The sequence below is a fragment of the Lepidothrix coronata genome, unplaced genomic scaffold (genome assembly GCF_001604755.1).
Source record: "Lepidothrix coronata isolate B3197 unplaced genomic scaffold, Lepidothrix_coronata-1.0 Scaffold105, whole genome shotgun sequence".
In the NCBI taxonomy this organism is placed as follows: domain Eukaryota; kingdom Metazoa; phylum Chordata; class Aves; order Passeriformes; family Pipridae; genus Lepidothrix; species Lepidothrix coronata.
Genome location: NW_016690285.1, coordinates 909,608 through 928,496, shown reverse-complemented (window position 1 = coordinate 928,496; position 18,889 = coordinate 909,608). Strand labels below are relative to the sequence as shown.

At 45.2% G+C, this 18,889-nt stretch overlaps 2 protein-coding genes across 3 annotated transcripts in view; one reads left to right on the top strand and one right to left on the bottom strand.

Annotated features, from left to right (window-relative positions):
• ORC4 (origin recognition complex subunit 4) overlaps positions 1-12,035 on the top strand; it is a 13,547-nt gene extending 1,512 nt beyond the window's left edge. The window contains exons 2-14 of the mRNA XM_017823752.1: positions 1,015-1,083; positions 2,325-2,404; positions 3,867-3,957; positions 4,848-4,923; positions 5,282-5,367; positions 6,530-6,578; positions 6,827-6,978; positions 8,153-8,326; positions 8,635-8,721; positions 10,420-10,528; positions 10,916-11,011; positions 11,097-11,164; positions 11,382-12,035. Coding sequence (XP_017679241.1) covers positions 1,015-1,083; positions 2,325-2,404; positions 3,867-3,957; positions 4,848-4,923; positions 5,282-5,367; positions 6,530-6,578; positions 6,827-6,978; positions 8,153-8,326; positions 8,635-8,721; positions 10,420-10,528; positions 10,916-11,011; positions 11,097-11,164; positions 11,382-11,570 — 1,326 coding nt within the window. The 3' untranslated portion in view covers positions 11,571-12,035. The remainder of the gene's footprint in view (positions 1-1,014; positions 1,084-2,324; positions 2,405-3,866; positions 3,958-4,847; positions 4,924-5,281; positions 5,368-6,529; positions 6,579-6,826; positions 6,979-8,152; positions 8,327-8,634; positions 8,722-10,419; positions 10,529-10,915; positions 11,012-11,096; positions 11,165-11,381) is intronic.
• Positions 12,036-12,935: 900 nt separating this feature from the next.
• Positions 12,936-18,889, bottom strand: part of ACVR2A (activin A receptor type 2A) — a 50,036-nt gene continuing 44,082 nt past the window's right edge. For both annotated transcript variants that reach the window (XM_017823750.1, XM_017823751.1), the window contains 4 exons: positions 18,060-18,174; positions 17,705-17,843; positions 16,925-17,055; positions 12,936-16,355 (listed from right to left, as the gene is read on the bottom strand). In XM_017823750.1, coding sequence (XP_017679239.1) covers positions 16,161-16,355; positions 16,925-17,055; positions 17,705-17,843; positions 18,060-18,174 — 580 coding nt within the window. In that variant the 3' untranslated portion in view covers positions 12,936-16,160. The remainder of the gene's footprint in view (positions 16,356-16,924; positions 17,056-17,704; positions 17,844-18,059; positions 18,175-18,889) is intronic.

Sequence of the window (18,889 nt, the reverse complement as noted above, 5' to 3'; positions counted from 1 at the left end):
CTCATCAGGGTCCTCACAGACCCTCCTGGCCCTCCAAAATCCCCCCGTCAGAGCTCCTACCCCGCCCAAGCCCCCCATGGATCCCTGCAAGCCCTTTAGGGACCCCCATTCCCTAATGGGTCCTCTCAGAGCCTCTCCCACTCCCCAGCCCCCCCAAAGCTCCTCATGGACCTCCAAGCCCCTTGGGTCCCCCACATTCCCTCATCAGGGTCCTCACAGACCCTCCCAGCCCCCCAAAATCCCCTCCCTTAGAGCTGCACCCTCCATTCCTACTGCCCCCCCTCCCAGCCCTTCATGAGCCCTCTCAGGGTCCTCACAAACTCCAAGAACCCCCCACTCAGAGCCCCCCCATTCTCACAGCACTCCCATGGCCCCCCAAACCCCTCAGGACCCCTCCAGTTGAGTGAAGCCCCTCAGAGCCCTTCCAGTCCCTCCCTTCTCTGGTCAGAAACCACCCTCAGGTCCCACTCAAGACCCTCGTTCCTCTCAGCCCTCTGGTAAAATCCCTTTAGAGCCTCCATAATTCCCTGAGGACCCCCCAAATCCCCTTCATAGCACCCTCTGGCATCCCTAATTCCCTCAGTGCCCCCAAATCCCCCTCAGAGCCCACTCCAAACTTCCCAATCCACTCATGACCCCTCCAAGGCCCCCTGATCCCTTCAAGATCTCCCCAAACGCCCCTCTGGAGTCATTCAGAGCCCCCCAGTCCCCTCAGGAGCCCTCCAAGTCCCCTTCAGAGCCAGCTTATCCAGAGAGATGCTGCGGTTATTGTTATCCAAAGCATCCTAAACATTAATTAAAATTAATTAAAATTAGGCACAAATGAATTCAAAATGCTTTCAGTGTTTTGGGTCTAGCAAGGCAAACTGCTGCATCGTCATTTGTTAAGAAAAAAAAACGTTCTTTACAGTTCTAAGTCCTTAAAAACAGCCAACATCTAAGTACAGTTCCTGGTGAACGTTATTTGGCAAGTAATATTTAGTATAACCTTTATGTTTTCTGCCTTCTTTCAAGATGAAATCTGCAATGAGTAAACGTAAGCTGAAGGACACCTGTGGAGCAAGTGCTGAGTGCATTTCACAGGTCAGGAACAGCTTTATTCGTGACTTTGGTTTTGAGTTAGGGAATTTTCCATCCTCTGCTACCCACAGAATTCCCATGGTTTTTTTTTTTTATTGGACCAGTTAAAAAGACTTGTACAGACACTGGATGTAATTTCTGGGGCTGTAAATGGGTTTTTGTATTTCTTTCAGCTTCTCACCTGATTGTTTCCTTCAAGTGTTACAGTAACAATCTAATTCTTGGATCCTTAACAAAAAATGTTAAGGGGTGTCCTTGTGCTTTTGCAGCTGTTTGTGGCAAGAGATTTGCATAAATCTATTTTTATCTAATTAGGTTCTTTATTTTCTAGTTTGCAGGGCAAATGAGAACCCAGGTGACTTTTTTTAGCAGCTGCCAAATGAGTTTTCAGTTTGTTTGTTTGTTTGTTTAACCTTTTATTCTTCTGTTTTCTGAAAGTGGCTGCTTAAACCTGTCCTGCATCTTGTAGGGAATTACCTCTGGGTCAGTGATTTGTTACATTTCCATCTCTTCCCTTCATTTACCTGTCAAATCTATTTATAGCAGAAAAGCTTTTTGACTTGGGTCAAAAGGGGCAATGCTGTTCAGATTATTGACTTAAACAGAACAGATCTGGAAATTAAATCAGTGAGACTTCAGTAGGACAAAAAAAAAAAAAGTAACTGTAAAATCAGGCTGCTCCAGTGTGGGTCCCCCCCATTTTAGAGGAACATCACCTCAGTAACAGTTTGCAATTTGAAATTCATTGGCACTGAGCACTGAGATTGGACACCAAAGGTTGTAAAAGGGTGGAGTACAGAGGTATTTCTGGATTGCTTAAGTAAGTAGCAGAGTCCTTTAAATTCTTAAAAACTGGGATTGCTGCTGATGAAGTGGGAGGGCGAAATCTGCTGTGGTGCTGAAGGTCGGCTCTTTGGGAATTGAAGATACAGTTGTAACTAACAAGTGAGCTGATGTGATTCTGGTGACACACAGATACAATTTGCCTGAGCTTTCTCTTTTGTATAATATTTATACAGTATTCTGCCTGCTGCAACTGTATTTTTACCTTCAAGACCCCCCCCCCCCCCCCCCCCCCCCCCCCCGTGTCATTGATGGCAACAAATATTTACATGTTACAGAATATTTGTAACGCCACATTTCACAATTATTCCGTTGCTATACTTACACTATTGGAACATTGTGGTGTTTGAAGCACCAAAAATTCTTCTTGGGTAAGAGGAGATAAATTCTTATCTTTGTAGGTGCAGAAGATTCTACGTGAAAGGTTCTGTCACCGTCCCAGTGCTACTGGAAAACTGTTTGGGATTGAATTCCAGTACAGGTGAGTCAGCAGCCCCAAATACTGAGTCATTTCTAATTGAACTGCAGGAGAAGAAAAAAATCAGGTGAAGTCAGAATCTTCTGCTGCATCTGTTTTTCAGAATTATACTGGCTTAAATGACCTGCAGCACAGTGCTTCTAAAAATTCTTTGCCTCAGATTTTAAGAGGTTTTGTGCAACTGTTCCTTGCTGGTTTCCTCAGGCTCTGAGTTTTGGATTTCTAGTCCTTGTCTCACACCTGTAATTCCTGGAACAACTTTATTTATTTATTTATTTATTTGAACCTGAAAAATACTTTTAATGCACGTTCTGAGCCTTTGTTTACTGGCCTGTCCAAGCAAAAAGTGAAATTCTCTTGCTGTGAATCTTTATTTTCACTTCACATTTCCTCCTGTCTGTTGGTAAGCTGTGTAGAAACTAAATTTAAACTTTGGGTGGATTATAGAATTTAAATTTAAACTTCATGGGTTTTGAAGTAGAACCCCATATTTAAAACAAACCTGCTTCTTGGGGTCACCCAGATGTGAAGGGCAGAGTTAGGAAGAAGTGACTTACTGTGACAGTAACACTGTCCCAATCCCAAACATCTCCGAGATGTGGTTCAAAGTCTGAAAAACAGCAACTGTGTATCTAAGGAACTTGTTTTAAACCATCAGTTTTTAACCAAGAGTAACTTTGTGCAAGTGGAGTCACCTGATGTGAGCTCTGGTTTCTTTTACGAGAGAGAAAGTTAAAACATTGAATAAAAAGTGTAGTGTTACCTACCTGCAGGTATTTATTTATGTTTATATCCTTCCCAGCTCTTGCTTTTCCTTTCCCAAGATGGATCAGGGCTCTTGGCTGTAGTTTGCTCTCAAACAGGGAGCAAACCCCCATCCTACAGCTGTTCCATGGTCAGTAGTTTTTAGGAGTCCTTTAAATACGGTGTGAGGGGATGAATTTGTCCAAAGAGAATTTAAAGTTGTCCTTTGTCCCTTCTCTTGGGTGGCAGTGGAAAAATGAAGCTCAGTATTGCTGTTACCATTCACAGGATTGCAGTGCCTAAATTTAGGCACTAGATCAGTTTTGTGAAGACTGTCAAAATGAATATATCCCACCAGATTATTCATTTTTACTGGTTTCCCTTTAATGTGTTAGCCAGCCTTCCTTTTTGGTGTGTGCTACCACAGGAAGCAATCCTTTTCTTAAAGAAAGAAATAACTGTTGAAGTCTGTCCTTTCGTGGTGGGGAAACTGCAGGACTTTATGAGTCAGTGATACCCTCAACTTCTTTCTATTTTAATATTTTAAACTATTTTAAGAGCTCTGATCACTCAGCCCTCTGTGCTTTATTGTATTACATTTTGCATGGCCTGAGAGGAAGCTGAAAAGGTAGGAAGTTTTCTCTTATTCTCTGAGTTTTCTCGAGTTTCAGTGAATGTTTTCTGCTTTGAGGTTTTCATCCTGTTGCTGTTTCCATCCCAGACATTTGCTGGAGCTGCTGAAAAGGACCACCTTGCATGGAGAGAGTAATTCTGCCCTCATCGTTGGGCCCAGAGGATCAGGGAAGACCACGGTAGGAACACCCATTAACAAGTTCATCAAATTAAGCAAATCCAATTAAACACGAGCTGCAACGACCCCACTGAAGTCCTGGGAGCTTTGGGAGCTGCATTTGCATCTCTGCTTCTTTTGAAAGGAATGGTTCACATATAAATGCAAAACATTCCAGGGCTTCTCGTGAGTTAATTCTGTGGAGCAACAGTGTGGAGAAATGGGCTCCTTACAGTTGTCTTTGCAATTAAAGCCACCTTTTGATCACTCTGTAATTAACCTGCTCTTTCTGTTGGGCCCCCCCCTGTAAAAATGACTGGAAAGGCATCCAAAAGCTGTAAAAGCCTCTATAAAAAATGATCAGGTGTCTCAATCCTGTTTAAAACGTGTCAAGGAATGTTGTTTCCTAAATGGCCAGGAGGTATCATGGTGGTGGTTGTGGTTTGTAAGTTGTAGGTTTGTATTTTAAAGGAACTCCCTTTTATTTGAAGCATGTGAAGGGAACTGAAGTGTTTTATCCTTCAATATTATCACTCAGGTCTTTTATGTTTGCATCAATATATAATGTGCTAAATAGATTGGCTGTTACTGCAGGAGGTATTCAAGGTGGAACAATTAGAAAAATTCCTCTGGAAGTCTTCCCAAGTGGCCTTCAGGCTTTTAAAGAAGTTGAACAGAAATAAGTTGATAAATGTTAAACATATCCAGGCTGACACCAGTCACCCTGTCACTTTGTTGGTCACTTGTTTTGCATTTCCAAACCAGTGCTGGCACCTTTTCCTGTTACCCAAGGTGCTCCAGAGGAAGGATAACCCCCAAAATACCATGGAGTGGTGGTGGGGAAGGAGTTGATAGACCAGTGGCAATTAATCTTCTCATAATGAACTTCTGTATTTTTTTTTTTCTTCCCAGTTATTAAATCACGTCTTAAAAGACCTCAGGGAAATGAAACAAGTTAGAGGGAACCTCCTGGAAGTTCACCTGAATGGCAAGTAACTCAGCATGGATCCAATGTTACGTTATATCCAGTTCTAATCCTGTATATCCTGAATATTTTTACAGTTTGGTTTCAGCAATTGAGTGTGGCCTCAGTTCTGGGCAGGTTTGTCTGTGAGCTCCAAAATGCCTCTCTTTGTGTTTCTCTGTTCAGAGACAACTTCTGTGCTTTGAGTGACCAAATTAAGTAACTTGTTAAATATGGAAAGTTCCTGTCTAGCCCATTTTTTTTTTTAAAAAAGGCAAAGCTTTGGAAGGCTGGAAAAGGAGGGAGAGAGAAGCTTCTGGGTGAGTTTCTAATGGGAGAGAAGGAGAACTGCCAGTTCTTCACGAACATCCCTTTATTTCAGGGCTCCTGCAGACGAGTGATAAAGTGGCCCTGAAGGAGATCACCAGGCAGCTGCAGCTGGAAAACGTGGTTGGGGATAAAGTCTTTGTGAGTATCTTCACTCAATTCCCTCCAAAACCCTTGTCTGGAAAACTGCCTTTGTGGAATGCTTGCTCCTTGGAGGAGGAGGAGGAGGAGGAGGAAAGGACAGGCTCTCTCAACAAGCCCCTAAATGGACCAAACTGAAGCACTCCAAGGAGACTTCATTCAGAGGGGTGGGGTATTTTGTAAGCATTGCTTTTAACATTTCCAGAGTCAGCAAGTTAACCAACCAAAAAAGCAGGTTCTTTAGGTGTATTGGTATTTTTAGTGTGTAAATATATATGCAACCTTTTCTGTTTCATAGGGAAATCTGCCCAGGCTTCCTCGAGCTCTCATTTTGCATGGAATTTCCATTAAAATATTTGCTTCTGTTGACCTTTTCCCAAAGATAAACTCATTTACATAGGTGCTGAATTCAGTCATAAAGATTAAATCTCATTTATTTGAGTGTGAAATAACTTGGGCCACACTGATCAGACCTACCACAGCTTGTTGCCCCTTACTCAAGGAGTGTTCTGGATCTGCAGGAACATCCTTCTCTCCACAGAAACATTCCCTTTTCTTCTGGAACTCACATTCAGGGAATAAATTGGCTTTTCTGCCACCCTTGACAGGGCTTGTGCTGTTGGGTTATAGTTATTTCCCATCTGACAACTGGTGTGTGAGGTGAGAGATGCAGTGCACGTGTGTAAATTCGTGTGTAACTGGAGCAGGATGGTCACAGTCATTCGTTGTTTTCTGTCATGAGTGTTTTGTCCTTTCACCTCTTTAATAAAGCTGCAAATTAAAACAAGACCTGCATCCTGCTCACTCTCAGTGGAACACAATAGGTGGCACTTTTTCCACGTGTGTGGCTGGAAAATGAGGATGCAACAGCTGTTTAAGGGAAGATGAAGCTACTTGTAAATTTAGCCTGTTGCAGACATCCTTCTGATCAGTAATTTCTGCCTGTCTGAGGCACTTTGGGGATTTCAGGCTGGAAAAAAAAAAAGGTGGATGGATGTAGAATTAGCCCTTATTTTTCTTGCTCTGAAGAGGTTGTGATTATACAGCCTGAAGTGACAGAAGGTTTTGGAAGGGGATGGCCTTCAGTCCCTGCCTGAACTCGCTGTAGTTAAACAATTCAGAGAATCCCATCAAAAAAAATCTCTTTTTCTTCTCCGTGCAGGGCAGTTTTGCTGAAACCCTTGCGTTCCTCCTGGAAGCTTTGAGGAAAGGTAAAGAAAAATAAACCTTTGGTGGGAATTGTTGTGTCCTCCCCTGTGGCCAGAAATGCTGCTGGGCAGAACAAAGTCAAAACCTGCCCAGTTCTTCAGTGTGTTTTTCTTTCTGCCCCGTGAAAGGAGGGCTTAGTTAAGAGCTAAAAGATGTAAATATGTCAATTATTCAAGCTTTAGTTAGTGAAAGCTGTAGAGGGGGAGGTCTGGTGGTGGAGTTACCTGCTGACTTTCCACCTGCTCTGCAGGAGATCGAACCAGCAGCTGCCCAGTGCTGTTTGTCCTGGATGAGTTCGACCTGTTTGTCCACCACAAGAACCAGACCCTGCTCTACAACCTCTTCGACATCTCCCAGTCAGCCCAGACTCCAGTCACCATCATTGGGCTCACCTGCAGGCAGGTAAGAAACTGCACCTCCTCCTTCCTTTTTAAAGTGCCTTTGGCCTTACCTGGAATGTTTTCTCCTCTCCTGGAACGGTATTTTATTATTCCCCTAAGAGACTTTTCTAAATTAAAGAGTTTTTCTCACTTTGGAATTGGGAAGGATATGACAATAATAATAATTTGTGCTGAGAGCAAACATCAAATGACCAGAAAAAAAACCCCTGCAGAGCCTTCAGTTTTACTGCCAGAGGAGCAGGTTTCCATTTCTAAGGAGACTTGTCTCCTATTACACTGTTTTACATTATATTATATTTTACTCTTTGGAGGAGCTCCTGGGCATTTCAGCTTCTTGGTCAGCAAGAACAGACTTGTTCTTGCCCTTTTTAAGCCCTACAGTGCTTAAAAAAGATTCCTTGTCCTCAGGCCAACGATTTCAGCACTTCAGTAGGGCACTTTTCCTGTAACATTGGCACGTTCAGAATGGGTTTAGGATCCAGGTTAAATGTCCTGTGATATTTGTATTATGTGATGATGTATCTAATCAATTTGCAGCACTGTGGAAACTTTATAAAGATTAAACTGTCTTCTGAATGAACTGGGTTGCTGGTGAGGAAGAAGAATAATTAAGATATTTCATCAGTGCTGAATCTGGGGTTTGTCTGGGTTTAGGTGATACTTTTTGAGTGTAATTAAGGAATTCTTCAGAGCTGCCCCACAGTCACAGTGACAGTTGTTTCTGAGGGGTTCTTTTTTTACTCTTAAGTGGTTTTTTGGCTTTTTTTTTTTTTTTAAAGCTGTATTCTCTCAGTCTGACAGCAGGCACGTGGCGTGACCACACAGACAACTTGCCTGGAGTTCTGGATGAAATGTCAGGATTCCAGGCTTAAGGAGCTGAACCATTTCCATAATCTGTGGAGCAACGTTGCAGGGTTTCCTAGCAACTGCTGATCCCGTGTGATGTGGGGCATCACGTGGGCTGGGGAAAGGGCTGTCAGGCATTTCCAGGCACAGCAATTCAAACAGGCAGCAAAGCTCTTGTTGGAACATGTGAAGCCTGAGAATTTAATAATTCTTTCTTTTTTTTTTTCAGCACCTTTTACTCGGGTGATTTGTCTGTACTGTAGCAAAGAACGCACTAAATTAATATCCTTTTTTAATTAGTGCTTTTCCTTTTTTTTTTTTAAATCAAGGATATCCTGGAGCTCCTGGAGAAGAGAGTAAAATCAAGGTTCTCTCACAGACAGATATATTTGATGAATTCCTTTGATTTTAAACAGTACGTTAAGATATTTAAGGAGCAGCTTTCCCTTCCTGCTGAATTTCCTGATGAACCTTTTGCACAGAAATGGAATGACAATATTCAGGTATTTAAAGCTTTTTGTACTTGGCTTCAGTAAAAATTCTACAGTAGGACCAGTTTATAAGTGTTAAGCTTTTACCTTAAATTGGTATTTCCTTTCACTGTTTGAGTTTATGGAGTAAATTAAATTATGATGGAGAATCATTGCTGAAGTTTGGAGGTAAAATGGTCACAGAAAGTTGAGGTTAGACCTGAAGAATTGTATTGTCAACCACAAGCAGAGCTCTTTCAAAGAATCAGTTAACTCTTATTTTTCCAGGTGAGTATAAAATTGAGATGATTTAAATATCACTTTGTTTTTTTATTTTTTAGCATCTCTCAGAGGATAAAATTGTGCAGGACGTGCTGCAGAACCTTTTCCACCACACCAAGGACCTGCGCTCCCTCTATTTCCTCTTGGTATGTGTTTGGAGATATATAGATATATATAGGTATATATATATATATATTTATATATAAAACACCTTCTTTATTTACAGCAATCAATAAACAGCTCTGGTGGTTTTTCCAGCAGGGTCTTGGTTTCTTGCAGCTTCATCAGTCCATTCTGTGTCAGTGGTAATTCCAGCTTCTGTGTTCCAGGTGCCTTGTAAGGGTGTCCTGTTGAATTCAGGCCTTTGGGGGTTTGACTCTTTCCAAGGCTTTCCATTTATAAAGCAAAAATGTAGGTGAAATACTTTCAAACTGCTTTTTCCTTTCTGATACTCTATTTGGTTTCTGGTGAATCCTAAAAGCTGCTCATGTTGCAACCTGCTTTTTCTGCCCTTAAGTCAGCTGTTGCATCCAAATATTCCTCCTCTTTCACTAAATCTGTTCCTCTACTAAACCTTCTTTTTCTTCCTGCTAAGCCTGCAGCCTTGTTCTTCACATGGAGGAAATTCTTTTGCTTCCTTTTATCACTTCCAGGATCAGATAACATCTGAGGCACCACGTTGTTTCCCAGAGCTGGTTTCCTGTATGGAGCAATCCAGGGAGCCCACCTGGATGAATCCCTAATTCATCCACTACTGTGACAATAGTCCAAAAAATGGGATATTAATCCCAAATCTTGAGGTGCTGGAGGCAACTAATCCATAGAAATGCTGAGCTGGAAGTTAACTCTGATCTCCCAAATGTTATCCAACATCAAGGGCCTGAGGAAGCTTCCGGAAGTTTTATTGGTAGTTTGGAATGTTCCCACTTATCTTAGGGGGGAGAGAAGGAAGGGCTCCTCACTGTGTGTGGGAAAAATAGCCCTGGGAAGACTTCCATGTTCAGTAAGTAGGAGGGAATGCTGGCAGGGAATTTCCCCCATCACCACAATTCCAGATTGTTTCTAGTCCAGGGGCACCCCAGTCTGTCCCTGTGGCCTCAGTGGAGGCTGAGAGTCAACTTCCCAATTGTTTTCTGCAGCTTGTTCTGAACTTTCCCTCTGGAAAGGGGTTTTCCAATAAAAGCATAGGATACAGATAGGAGCAGGGATGAATGAGGAGTTCCTGGACAAACTCTGGAGAAGAGAAGGCTCTGGGCAGACCTGAGAGCCCCTTCCAGGGCCTAAAGGGGCTCCAGGAGAGCTGGAGAGGGACTGGGGACAAGGGGTGGAGGGACAGGACACAGGGAATGGCTTTAAGCTGAAAGAGAGTGGTTTGAGGTGGGATTTGGGGAAGAAATTGAGGGTGGGGAGGCCCTGGCCCAGGTTGCCCAGGGAAGCTGTGGCTGCCCCTGGATCCCTGGAAGTGTCCAAGGCCAGGTTGGAGCTACCTGGGCTGGTGGGAGGTGTCCCTGTGTACAAAAGCAGGTGTAAAACAGCTGTAAGTCCTTCTCGCAGCAGTTGCTGAAGTGCTGATCCATGGGAATGGATCCAAACAGGTTCCTCAGGGTTTATCTCCTCCAGTGGGGGGAGGCTTTGAAGTTTTAAGCTTGGAAAACCTTCCTGGCAAAGGAGGGGGTTGTAACTCCAGCTATTAGTGAGGTTTTCAATACGTGTACGTGGGAATTCTGTTCCTTACTGTTTCTAGTAGGTGACCGTGGGAGAAACGCGTTGCTGTGCATCCCGTCTGCGGGCAGGAATCGTCTGTTCCTCAGGAATGGGATGAGCAGTGTCCTGCTTGTTTGCAGATGCTGGCTGTCAGTGCAGTGACTGTGCACCACCCCCTGCTCACGGCAGCAGACCTGCAGGAGGCCAGCAGGCAGCACGGCACCGACTCCAAGGCCAACATCGTGCATGGTAAAGCTCAGCCTCCTCCCAAAAAAACGCCTCTCAGGAGACAGGGAAGTGCCAGGTCCCCCCCTGAGATCCCCCTGATGCAAGAGACAGGGATAACCTGAGCTCACTTGAGCTCATACACCTAGGGATAGAACTGCCAAATTATATACTTAAATTTCTTGCTTTTTAATGGAAACGACCCATTTCTTAACAGTCTTGCTTCAGACACGTGGAAAACAAATGTTCTCTCCAATTCTGGATTTTTTTTTTTTCCCATAATGAAGGTAAATAACACAAATGGGTGAGGCCTGGAGCATAAAAAAATAGAGGAACAGATACAGTGAGTGAACTGCTTGTGCTTCTGATGTGCTTGAGGGGAACCCTGAGGGCTCTCGTCTTTCCCTGCAGGTTTGTCCGTGCTGGAAATCTGCCTCATCATAGCCATGAAACACCTGAATGATGTGTATGATGGAGAACCCTTTAACTTCCAGATGGTTTACAATGGTGAGAGGAATCCTGAGCTTCACAGACACCAAATCACTCCCTGGCCCCTCACTAATCCTTTTTTAAAAATCTGTTACTGACACAGAATTCCAGAAGTTCATCCAGAGGAAAGCACACTCCATGTACAACTTCGAAAAGCCAGTTGTCATGAAGGTGAGCCTGAAATGATATTTTTTTTTTAACTGTAAAGCATTTAGAAATTTAGAAACTGGTTTCATTTTCTAGAGCACAGATCTGAGGGGTCAGATGCAACCCCAGAAGGGAATTGGGGTGTTTTGGGGCTGGAAGGACACCCTGCTCCCGGCAGGGGGTTTGGGAATGTCTGGCTCCTGGCAGGAATGACTTCACCTTCCCCTCCTCTGTACTTTAGGCCTTTGAACACTTGCTGCAGCTGGAGTTGGTGAAGCCCCTGGAAAGGCCGTCGGCGCGAGCGCAGCGGGAATATCTCCTGATGAGGCTGCTGCTGGACAACACCCAGATCATGGATGCCCTGCAGGTGTATCCCAACTGCCCCACGGACGTGAAGCAGTGGGCAGCCTCCTCCCTCAGCTGGCTCTGAGCTCCTGGCACAGCAGAGCTCCAGCAGGGAAGTGCCAGTGCCGGGAGAGGGAACGTTACCCACAGGAGCGCATTTGGATTAATGAATTCCTGGAAGAGGCCTCCTGTGCTGATCCATCGGGGATGGATTTGAAGGAGAACCACGCTGGTGTTGTCTCCCAGCGGCCAGAACTGTGACTGACTCCAAGGCTCGGGTGGTTTAGCTCAGCTCGGTGCCAACTTCTCCTCATTGCACACGGTCTCCACTTGGAGAAATCCAACTCCTTGGAGTTTCTCCCTCTGGATCCTGGCTCAGGACACGCTGCCCTCCCCGTTCCGGTGTGGCCCCGGCAGTCCTGCAGCACAGCCACACCAGCCCACCTGTACTTCTTTCTCCTCCTCAAATCTGACTTGACCTGGAAAATTTACTCAATTAAATCTGTAATCACAGCAAAATTTACCTAATTAAACCTTTTAATCCCAACAAGCTTCAGCTGCAACTGGTGGTTTGTGCCACCTTCTGCCGTTTCCAACCGAAGCGTGATGTGACCAGTGTATCCCGGCACCAGGACGGTTTGGGAATGCCAATGGAGCCGGCTGGGAGCACTGCCCTGGACTCTGCTGTCAGCTCTGGGGTGAGGAGCCCTTTGCAGTCAAAGGGTTTTTGATTTTCCTCTTTGCTTCACAGAGGTCCTGTCTGCACACCTGCACATCCCCAGGGGCAGAGCAGGGGAAGAATCCTGGGATGGTTAGGGCTGGAAGGGACCGAGAAGATCTTCGTGATCCAGGTCCTTTAAGTGGTGCCACTGCTGCACACTTTGTAGGAGATTTTCCTGCAGCAGCTCTTCTCCAGGAAGGAAAGTGTGGATCCAGCCAACCCCAATCTCCCTGTTTGAGTGGAGCTCATGTAATTCCAGCTGCCCTTGTAAAATGGGAGGGGTTATCCACTGCTTCCTGGGGAGCTGTGGGACAGGCAGCTCTCAGGGAAGTGGTTGCTTTGCCCATCCCTGGAGAAGGAAGAGGCAGCCAAGCCCTGACCTCGGGCTGCAGCAGTGGGAATATCAGTGGCAGTGTGTGCAATTCCCAACACATGGCTTCTCCCTGCCCTTGGCAGCAGCTGGCACTGCCCTGGGAACAGTGTCTCACCCTCCTCAGTGCACTGCAAATAGGGATAAAAAATGAGGGATAAAATATAGGGAATGCTGGCGTGTGCTGACACAGAAGAGGTGAGTTTTCCCTCAGAAGTGCTGGAGCTGAGGCAGATTCTCCCTTTGCTTCTCACCATATTTGACCTGTAACACTTTCCCTTTCTCTTTTTTTTGCCACAAAACTCCCAGTTTGGCTCGAGAACAGCCCCACCTGTTGCAAACCAGTTTAAAAGGAGGCATTTGCAAGTCAGAGTAGTCACATTTTTTATTTTCCCGTTGGGGGAATAGGGCAGAGTATACATTTGTATTTGTACAATATTTAACAATCACTTTATTGAGGGTTGGGGGGGGGGGTTGGTTGGTTTTTTTAGCACTTGCAGAAACCCAGCAAGTACCTTTTGACAGTAGTACAACAACCTGTGCCCAAAACACTGACAAATACAGAGAGGAAAGGTAAAGAAATCGCTCCCCAAACTCGAGAGGGAACGAAGAGGAGATGGACTGAAACAAAATGAAAGGAGGAGGGAGAACAAAAGCAGTTCCTGCTGGTTGAGTATCTGAGGTAACAGATGTTCCATCAAGGATGCTACTGGAGTCCTGTTGCCCATGGATGTGTATTGCAGCTTCCTGTGTTTTGTACCAGAAATGTCTTACAAGAGGTTCAAAAACCTGGAGGAGGAGCAGAGGGGGGGCCCTACCGGTGGTGTCAGTGCTGAGGTGAGCAGGACACGGCTTGTCACACCCAGAGCTTGGCCTTGGAGCACTGCACCCGCCCGCCTTGGGTATTTCCATGTTTCTGGTGGGGTTTGGGAATAGCCCAGGAATGCCAGCGCTGGTTGAACACCCCCCGTGGGCCTGGGCTGAGGGGGAGCGTGAGCAGAGTCGTGCAGGACGGGGACAGGAACTTCTCAGCCTCTCACACAGAAACAACACCTGGGGCTCAGGGGCCACCCCAGGGCCGTCCCTGCACTTGGAGCCAGGGGACAGGCAGGGCCAATGCCACAGTATTCCCTAGCACCAGGCTCCCTGGGTCCTGCCCTGGCAGCTCAACTCAGTCAATGCTCCAGAAGCGAAAGCAGAATCATAGAATCATAGAATCGACTGGGTTGGAAAAGACCTCCAAACCCCTGTGAGAGCAGCTGGACAGGACAGCCCAGGGGAGACCAGTCTGACCAGTTAAAAAGCATTTCCAAGGAGCAGCCTGTTCTCAGGGACGCTACATCACGCTGTTAAATCCCAGGAAATGGGAGCAGGACAAGAACTGAGCTGGGATAGCCAAAGGCAGAGTGAAAAGGCAGAGGTACAAGTGCTGTGAGAACCCGAGTTCGAGGGAAACACAAACGATGGACATTTTACACATGCTCAGGGTTTGCATCAGATCTCAGGGAGCACAGAATTAAACTCCGTTTACTCCAGTTTTGCTCCTTGGGAGCCCAGAGGTCTCAGGGAGTACAAGTGGGTTGGGATTTGTTCAGAACTCCGTTCCTGTCCTGTGTGTGGGGGAAGTTAAATTAAAACTGGATTAAAAAGGGAAGTGTCACAAATGTCACAAAGTGGAATTCTCCCCCTTCCCAAAGTCCCCTCGGAGCAGGTCCCTCAGGCACAGACGTGACCAACAGCGACACAGCCCTGGGTGGAACATCAGCCCTTCCCTCCCTCCCTGTATCCATCACATCCCGCTGTTCCCAGGGGAGAAGTCCCCTCTCAGGGCTGCACAGATCCATGCTCCAGCCACCCTTCCGTGAGCTCCCAGCTGCACTGTTAAAGCTGTTTTCCAAAGACACGGACTGGACAGACAGGGAGAACACGGACACACACTCAGCACACCAGGGGCCGCTGCCGGGTCTGCGCTCCCATTCCAACATTTACTGTACTTGGAATTTTGGGTGAAGGATCCCATAAACGTGGTGAGCCAGCACTGGGAGCAGCACTGCGGCACCCAGCTCCCAGTCACCCTAATTCCAACACAAGGTGTGACATCCTGAACTCCGGTCTCGGAGCTGGGAAAGCCACTTCCACGTTTTTCCTCATTTTTGGCGAGTCTGTGCTGTGGGTATTTGTTACCTCGGAATGGTCGTTGCATATCGTGAGCACAACTAATTATCCCTGAAATTTCGCCCCTGGAATCTGTAGCCAGAACTCTTTGTGTGACTCCAGGATAAACCTTGTGGATCACAGGGAGCGTGAGCTGCACTCCTGTGGGATGGCACAAGCTTTGAGTGGAGGGAATTGCAAATATTCCAAGCAGAGAGTGAGGAACTGGGGGGGAACTGAGCTTCCTGAGGTGATCCTGGAACAGGGACACAGCCCCCACTGTTTGCTGGGACAGGGAACACGCGGCGACCTCGGCACGAACATAAATAGGAAAAAAAAGACTTTTTTTTTTAAAAAAAAAAAAAAAAAAGAACAAGAATTCAGAGCTTTCCAGTGTCACAGCTCACAGAAAATTAAAAAAAAAAAATAAAAGTCATGCTTAAGTTTTCAAATATTCCTCAGACACAGCAAACCTAAATAGTATCAGTTAAATAAATGGATGAGATACTCTGGGAAACAGAGGGAAAAGCTTTCAACTAAAAGAGGAAGGAAAATTTTCTCTCAATAAACAGCACTTTTTTTTTTTTTTTTATACACAACAAGCGAGTACAAGAAAAGGCTAAAAAACACGGCTCTGGGAATGGCCATTCCTGGGGGCACCTTCCCCTTCTTAAATAACACAGGGATGGGGAATAACATCATTTACAAAACACGGAGCGGTTCATCATCCCAATTAGTGTTGTCGACGATAATTTAGGAGGTGGAACTGAGGTATACCTGGTTTTTGAGGGAGGTTAAGTAATACTTGGAAGCCTCTTTGCTCTATCCCATTGATTCCTCTCGTTTCTGTACACGGAACAGCAGCACACGGAACATTCACAAGCTGTGTCGTAGTCGCGTCACAACGAGTCATTTTGATAGAAACGACGACGAATGCAATAAAAACAAAGTTACCCTTTTTTTTTTGTCGGTTTGTTTTTCTTCTTCTGTCGTTTTTGTTTTTGTCTTTTTTTTTTTTAAATCTGAAATGAAATGGTTTTTTGTTTTTGTGTTTTTTTTTCTTGAATTTAAAAAAAATAACAGCAGTTCGTTTAAGGAATTAGTCTCTTCTGCCAGGGATTAAGAAATCGGGTGTCAGTGTTTAAAACGCTCGTCAAGCCCCGACAGGTCCATATTCTTCATGTGAGTCCCTCGTCGGCACGTGAGGGGTCCGGCCACGTCCTTCAGGTGTGAGCAGGGAATGCAGGAAGTCTCATGGATCCACGCCGGGGAGGAGGAAGGGGCAAACAAAGGAGAAACACCTCTTGGTGATGTTCCAGAGAGACTTACCATCCGCTCTTCCCGCCGGCACGGCGGCGACGCCGGCAGCCCGTGCGCTGGAGCAGCTCCGCCGAAGAGTCCCGCGGTCACTTCCATGACCAGTGCAACTATCATAGACTGGATTCTTTGGGAGGAAAGTCCACGTTCGTCACCATTGTGACCACAGTCACGATGTCCTCTGTGGTTATAATGTTAGTCAGTTTTTGCATCTGGATGATCCTCTCCTCCACGCAGCCGGCGGAGAGCCGCGCCTCGGCGTCGTGATCCCAGCACTCCTCGATGGTCTCGCACAGCATCGCCATTCCCTGCGGAGCCGGGGAGAAACGGGCACGCACCGAGTCAGGGAGGGGGCACCCAGCTAAGAAAAAGGCATTTAAGGTCCACCTGCCAAATGTGAACCCTGGTGTCCAACAGGATGCGGTGCTGGATTTGGGTTTGATGGGACAGGACACGGCGTTGGACTCGGGTTTGATGGGGCCTCGGGTCTGCTTTGCTATATTATTATTTATTATCATTATTATATTATGATGTGTTACATTATTATGTATTACATTATTCTTTCTGATATTTAAACAATGTCACAGCAGTGAGCAAACCCTCCCCCTGCAGTGCTGCAGTACCATCACAGCATTCTAGAGGTGAAATTCTTCAGCCATCAAGTGTCACTTCAGCGAAAAGTAACTCAGGAATCCCTTCTTTCCCCCAAAACCTGACAGAATCATTTTCTAACACTCAAAGAGTATTCTACAGATGAAGAACACACTAATCTGCAGCCCATTTAATTCCTACTAGAATTATTAAATTCTCCCCAGGACACCCCACGGGCTGGGCAGGATTTGGGCAGGGTTTGGGGCGGTTGGTTGGTAACACTTACAGAATGTTTCTGCCAACACTCCCTCAGGACAGGCCTCTTCTTTTTATGGACCACCACCTCCTGCATGTCCTCCAGGGAGGGGTGCTGGCCAATCTCCTCCTCAAAGGGCAGCATGTACTCATCCACGGGGCCTGCATGGGGAAGAGGGGTTCATCAGCATCCTGGAATGGCTCGGAAGGGACCTCAAAGCCACCTTGTCCCACCCCTGCCAGGGGCAGGGACACCCTCCAGGAGAGGTTGCTGGGACACACAACATCCCAGCCCAGTTGCACCCCAACTCTCCTGGAGAGGTTGCTGGGACACACAACATCCCAGCCCAGGGAAAACACTCACATTCACTCAGTGGAATTTACTGCTTGAAAGACTGACTCAAAGTGCAACTTTTCCAAAAACATTCAGAGCCTTTTCCCTTACCCTTGGCTAATCCTGACTTTTCCTGGCGCCCACACAAGATTTCTCTTTCAAAACACTTGTAATTCGTGCTTCAAACTGAACTTGGGACTGAACTCGGAACAAACCAGGTGTATTAACTCCAGGAGTTCCACGGGAATTGTTTCCTTCTTACCAGGGAAGGCAGGAGGATTCCACGTGTCAGAACACTTTTCCTGGGATGCCAGACCCTGGAGACACTGAAGGCCAGTGACCCCCCGTGGGTTCTGCCCACCACCTGATCCCATTTGCTGACACACACACGGCATCTCCGCAGCCCTCCCGAATCCCAGGGAAGGATCCCAGGGAAGGATCCCAGGGAAGGATCCCCCATCCCAGCCCGTGCCGTACCGTCGGAGGCCGTGCAGCGCGAGGCCAGTTCCCAGAGCACCAGTCCCATGGCGTACATGTCGATCCTCAGGAACGCGTCCCTTTGGAAGTTGATGGCGCCTTCCAGGACCTCCGGGGCCATGTACCGCCGGGTGCCCACCTGGAGGGGCGGGAATGGCCGGGATGAAACATTCCCGGGCCTAGTCCTTTCTTAGGACTAAATCTTGGGAGTCTCATCCCTTTAAGTTTCTCCACGTTAACGAATAAAACATCGTAATATTCTTATCCAAATCCTTCTCCAGCAAGAGGCCATGCAATGAGTCTGAGGGGGAATTTTCTGGATGCTGGAGATTCCTGGGAATAAATGGGGATTTACCTGCCCGTGGGTGTCTCCTGCAGATTTTCCAGCCTCAAACTTTAGAGCCAGCCCAAAATCAGCAATGCAGGCAGTGAGGTTGTTCTTCAGCAGCACGTTCTTGCTTTTGATGTCCCTGCCAAGGTAAAGAGAAGGCCCCGAAATCAGGGATCTAGAACATGGAATACTGATGGAATTCTAAGGAAAAAGGAACATCAGAACCCGGCATTATGGTGTGGGAGGTAAGAAAATGATAGAGAGATAATTTAAACAACAATCAATATAAATGCTATTATTTACAATATAATAATATACACATATAATATATATTTATAATACAATAATATACACATATATATTTATAATACAATAATATAAAGTTATAATATATATTTAGAATATAATATAAATTTATAATACATATTTATAATATAATAATATAATTTTATAATATATATTACAAATTATATAACATTGATTTATATATAATTTATATATAGATAGAAATATATAACAAATATAATATATAAAGAATTGATATGATATTAATTCAATGAAACAAAGAACACTATAAGAAAGGTAAGAAAATTATAATGAAATAGGTAATTTAAACAATGAATACAAATATTTGTAATATATATTACATTATATATAATATATATTATTATATTATATATACTATATATCAGTACTATACATTATATATAATATATATCAATCATATATTGATAAATACTATCAATACATTACTATACATTATATATAATTTATATCAATTTATATATAAATTTATATAACGAATACATAAAATATTTTATGTAATAATATAATAAAACGAATGATTAATAAAT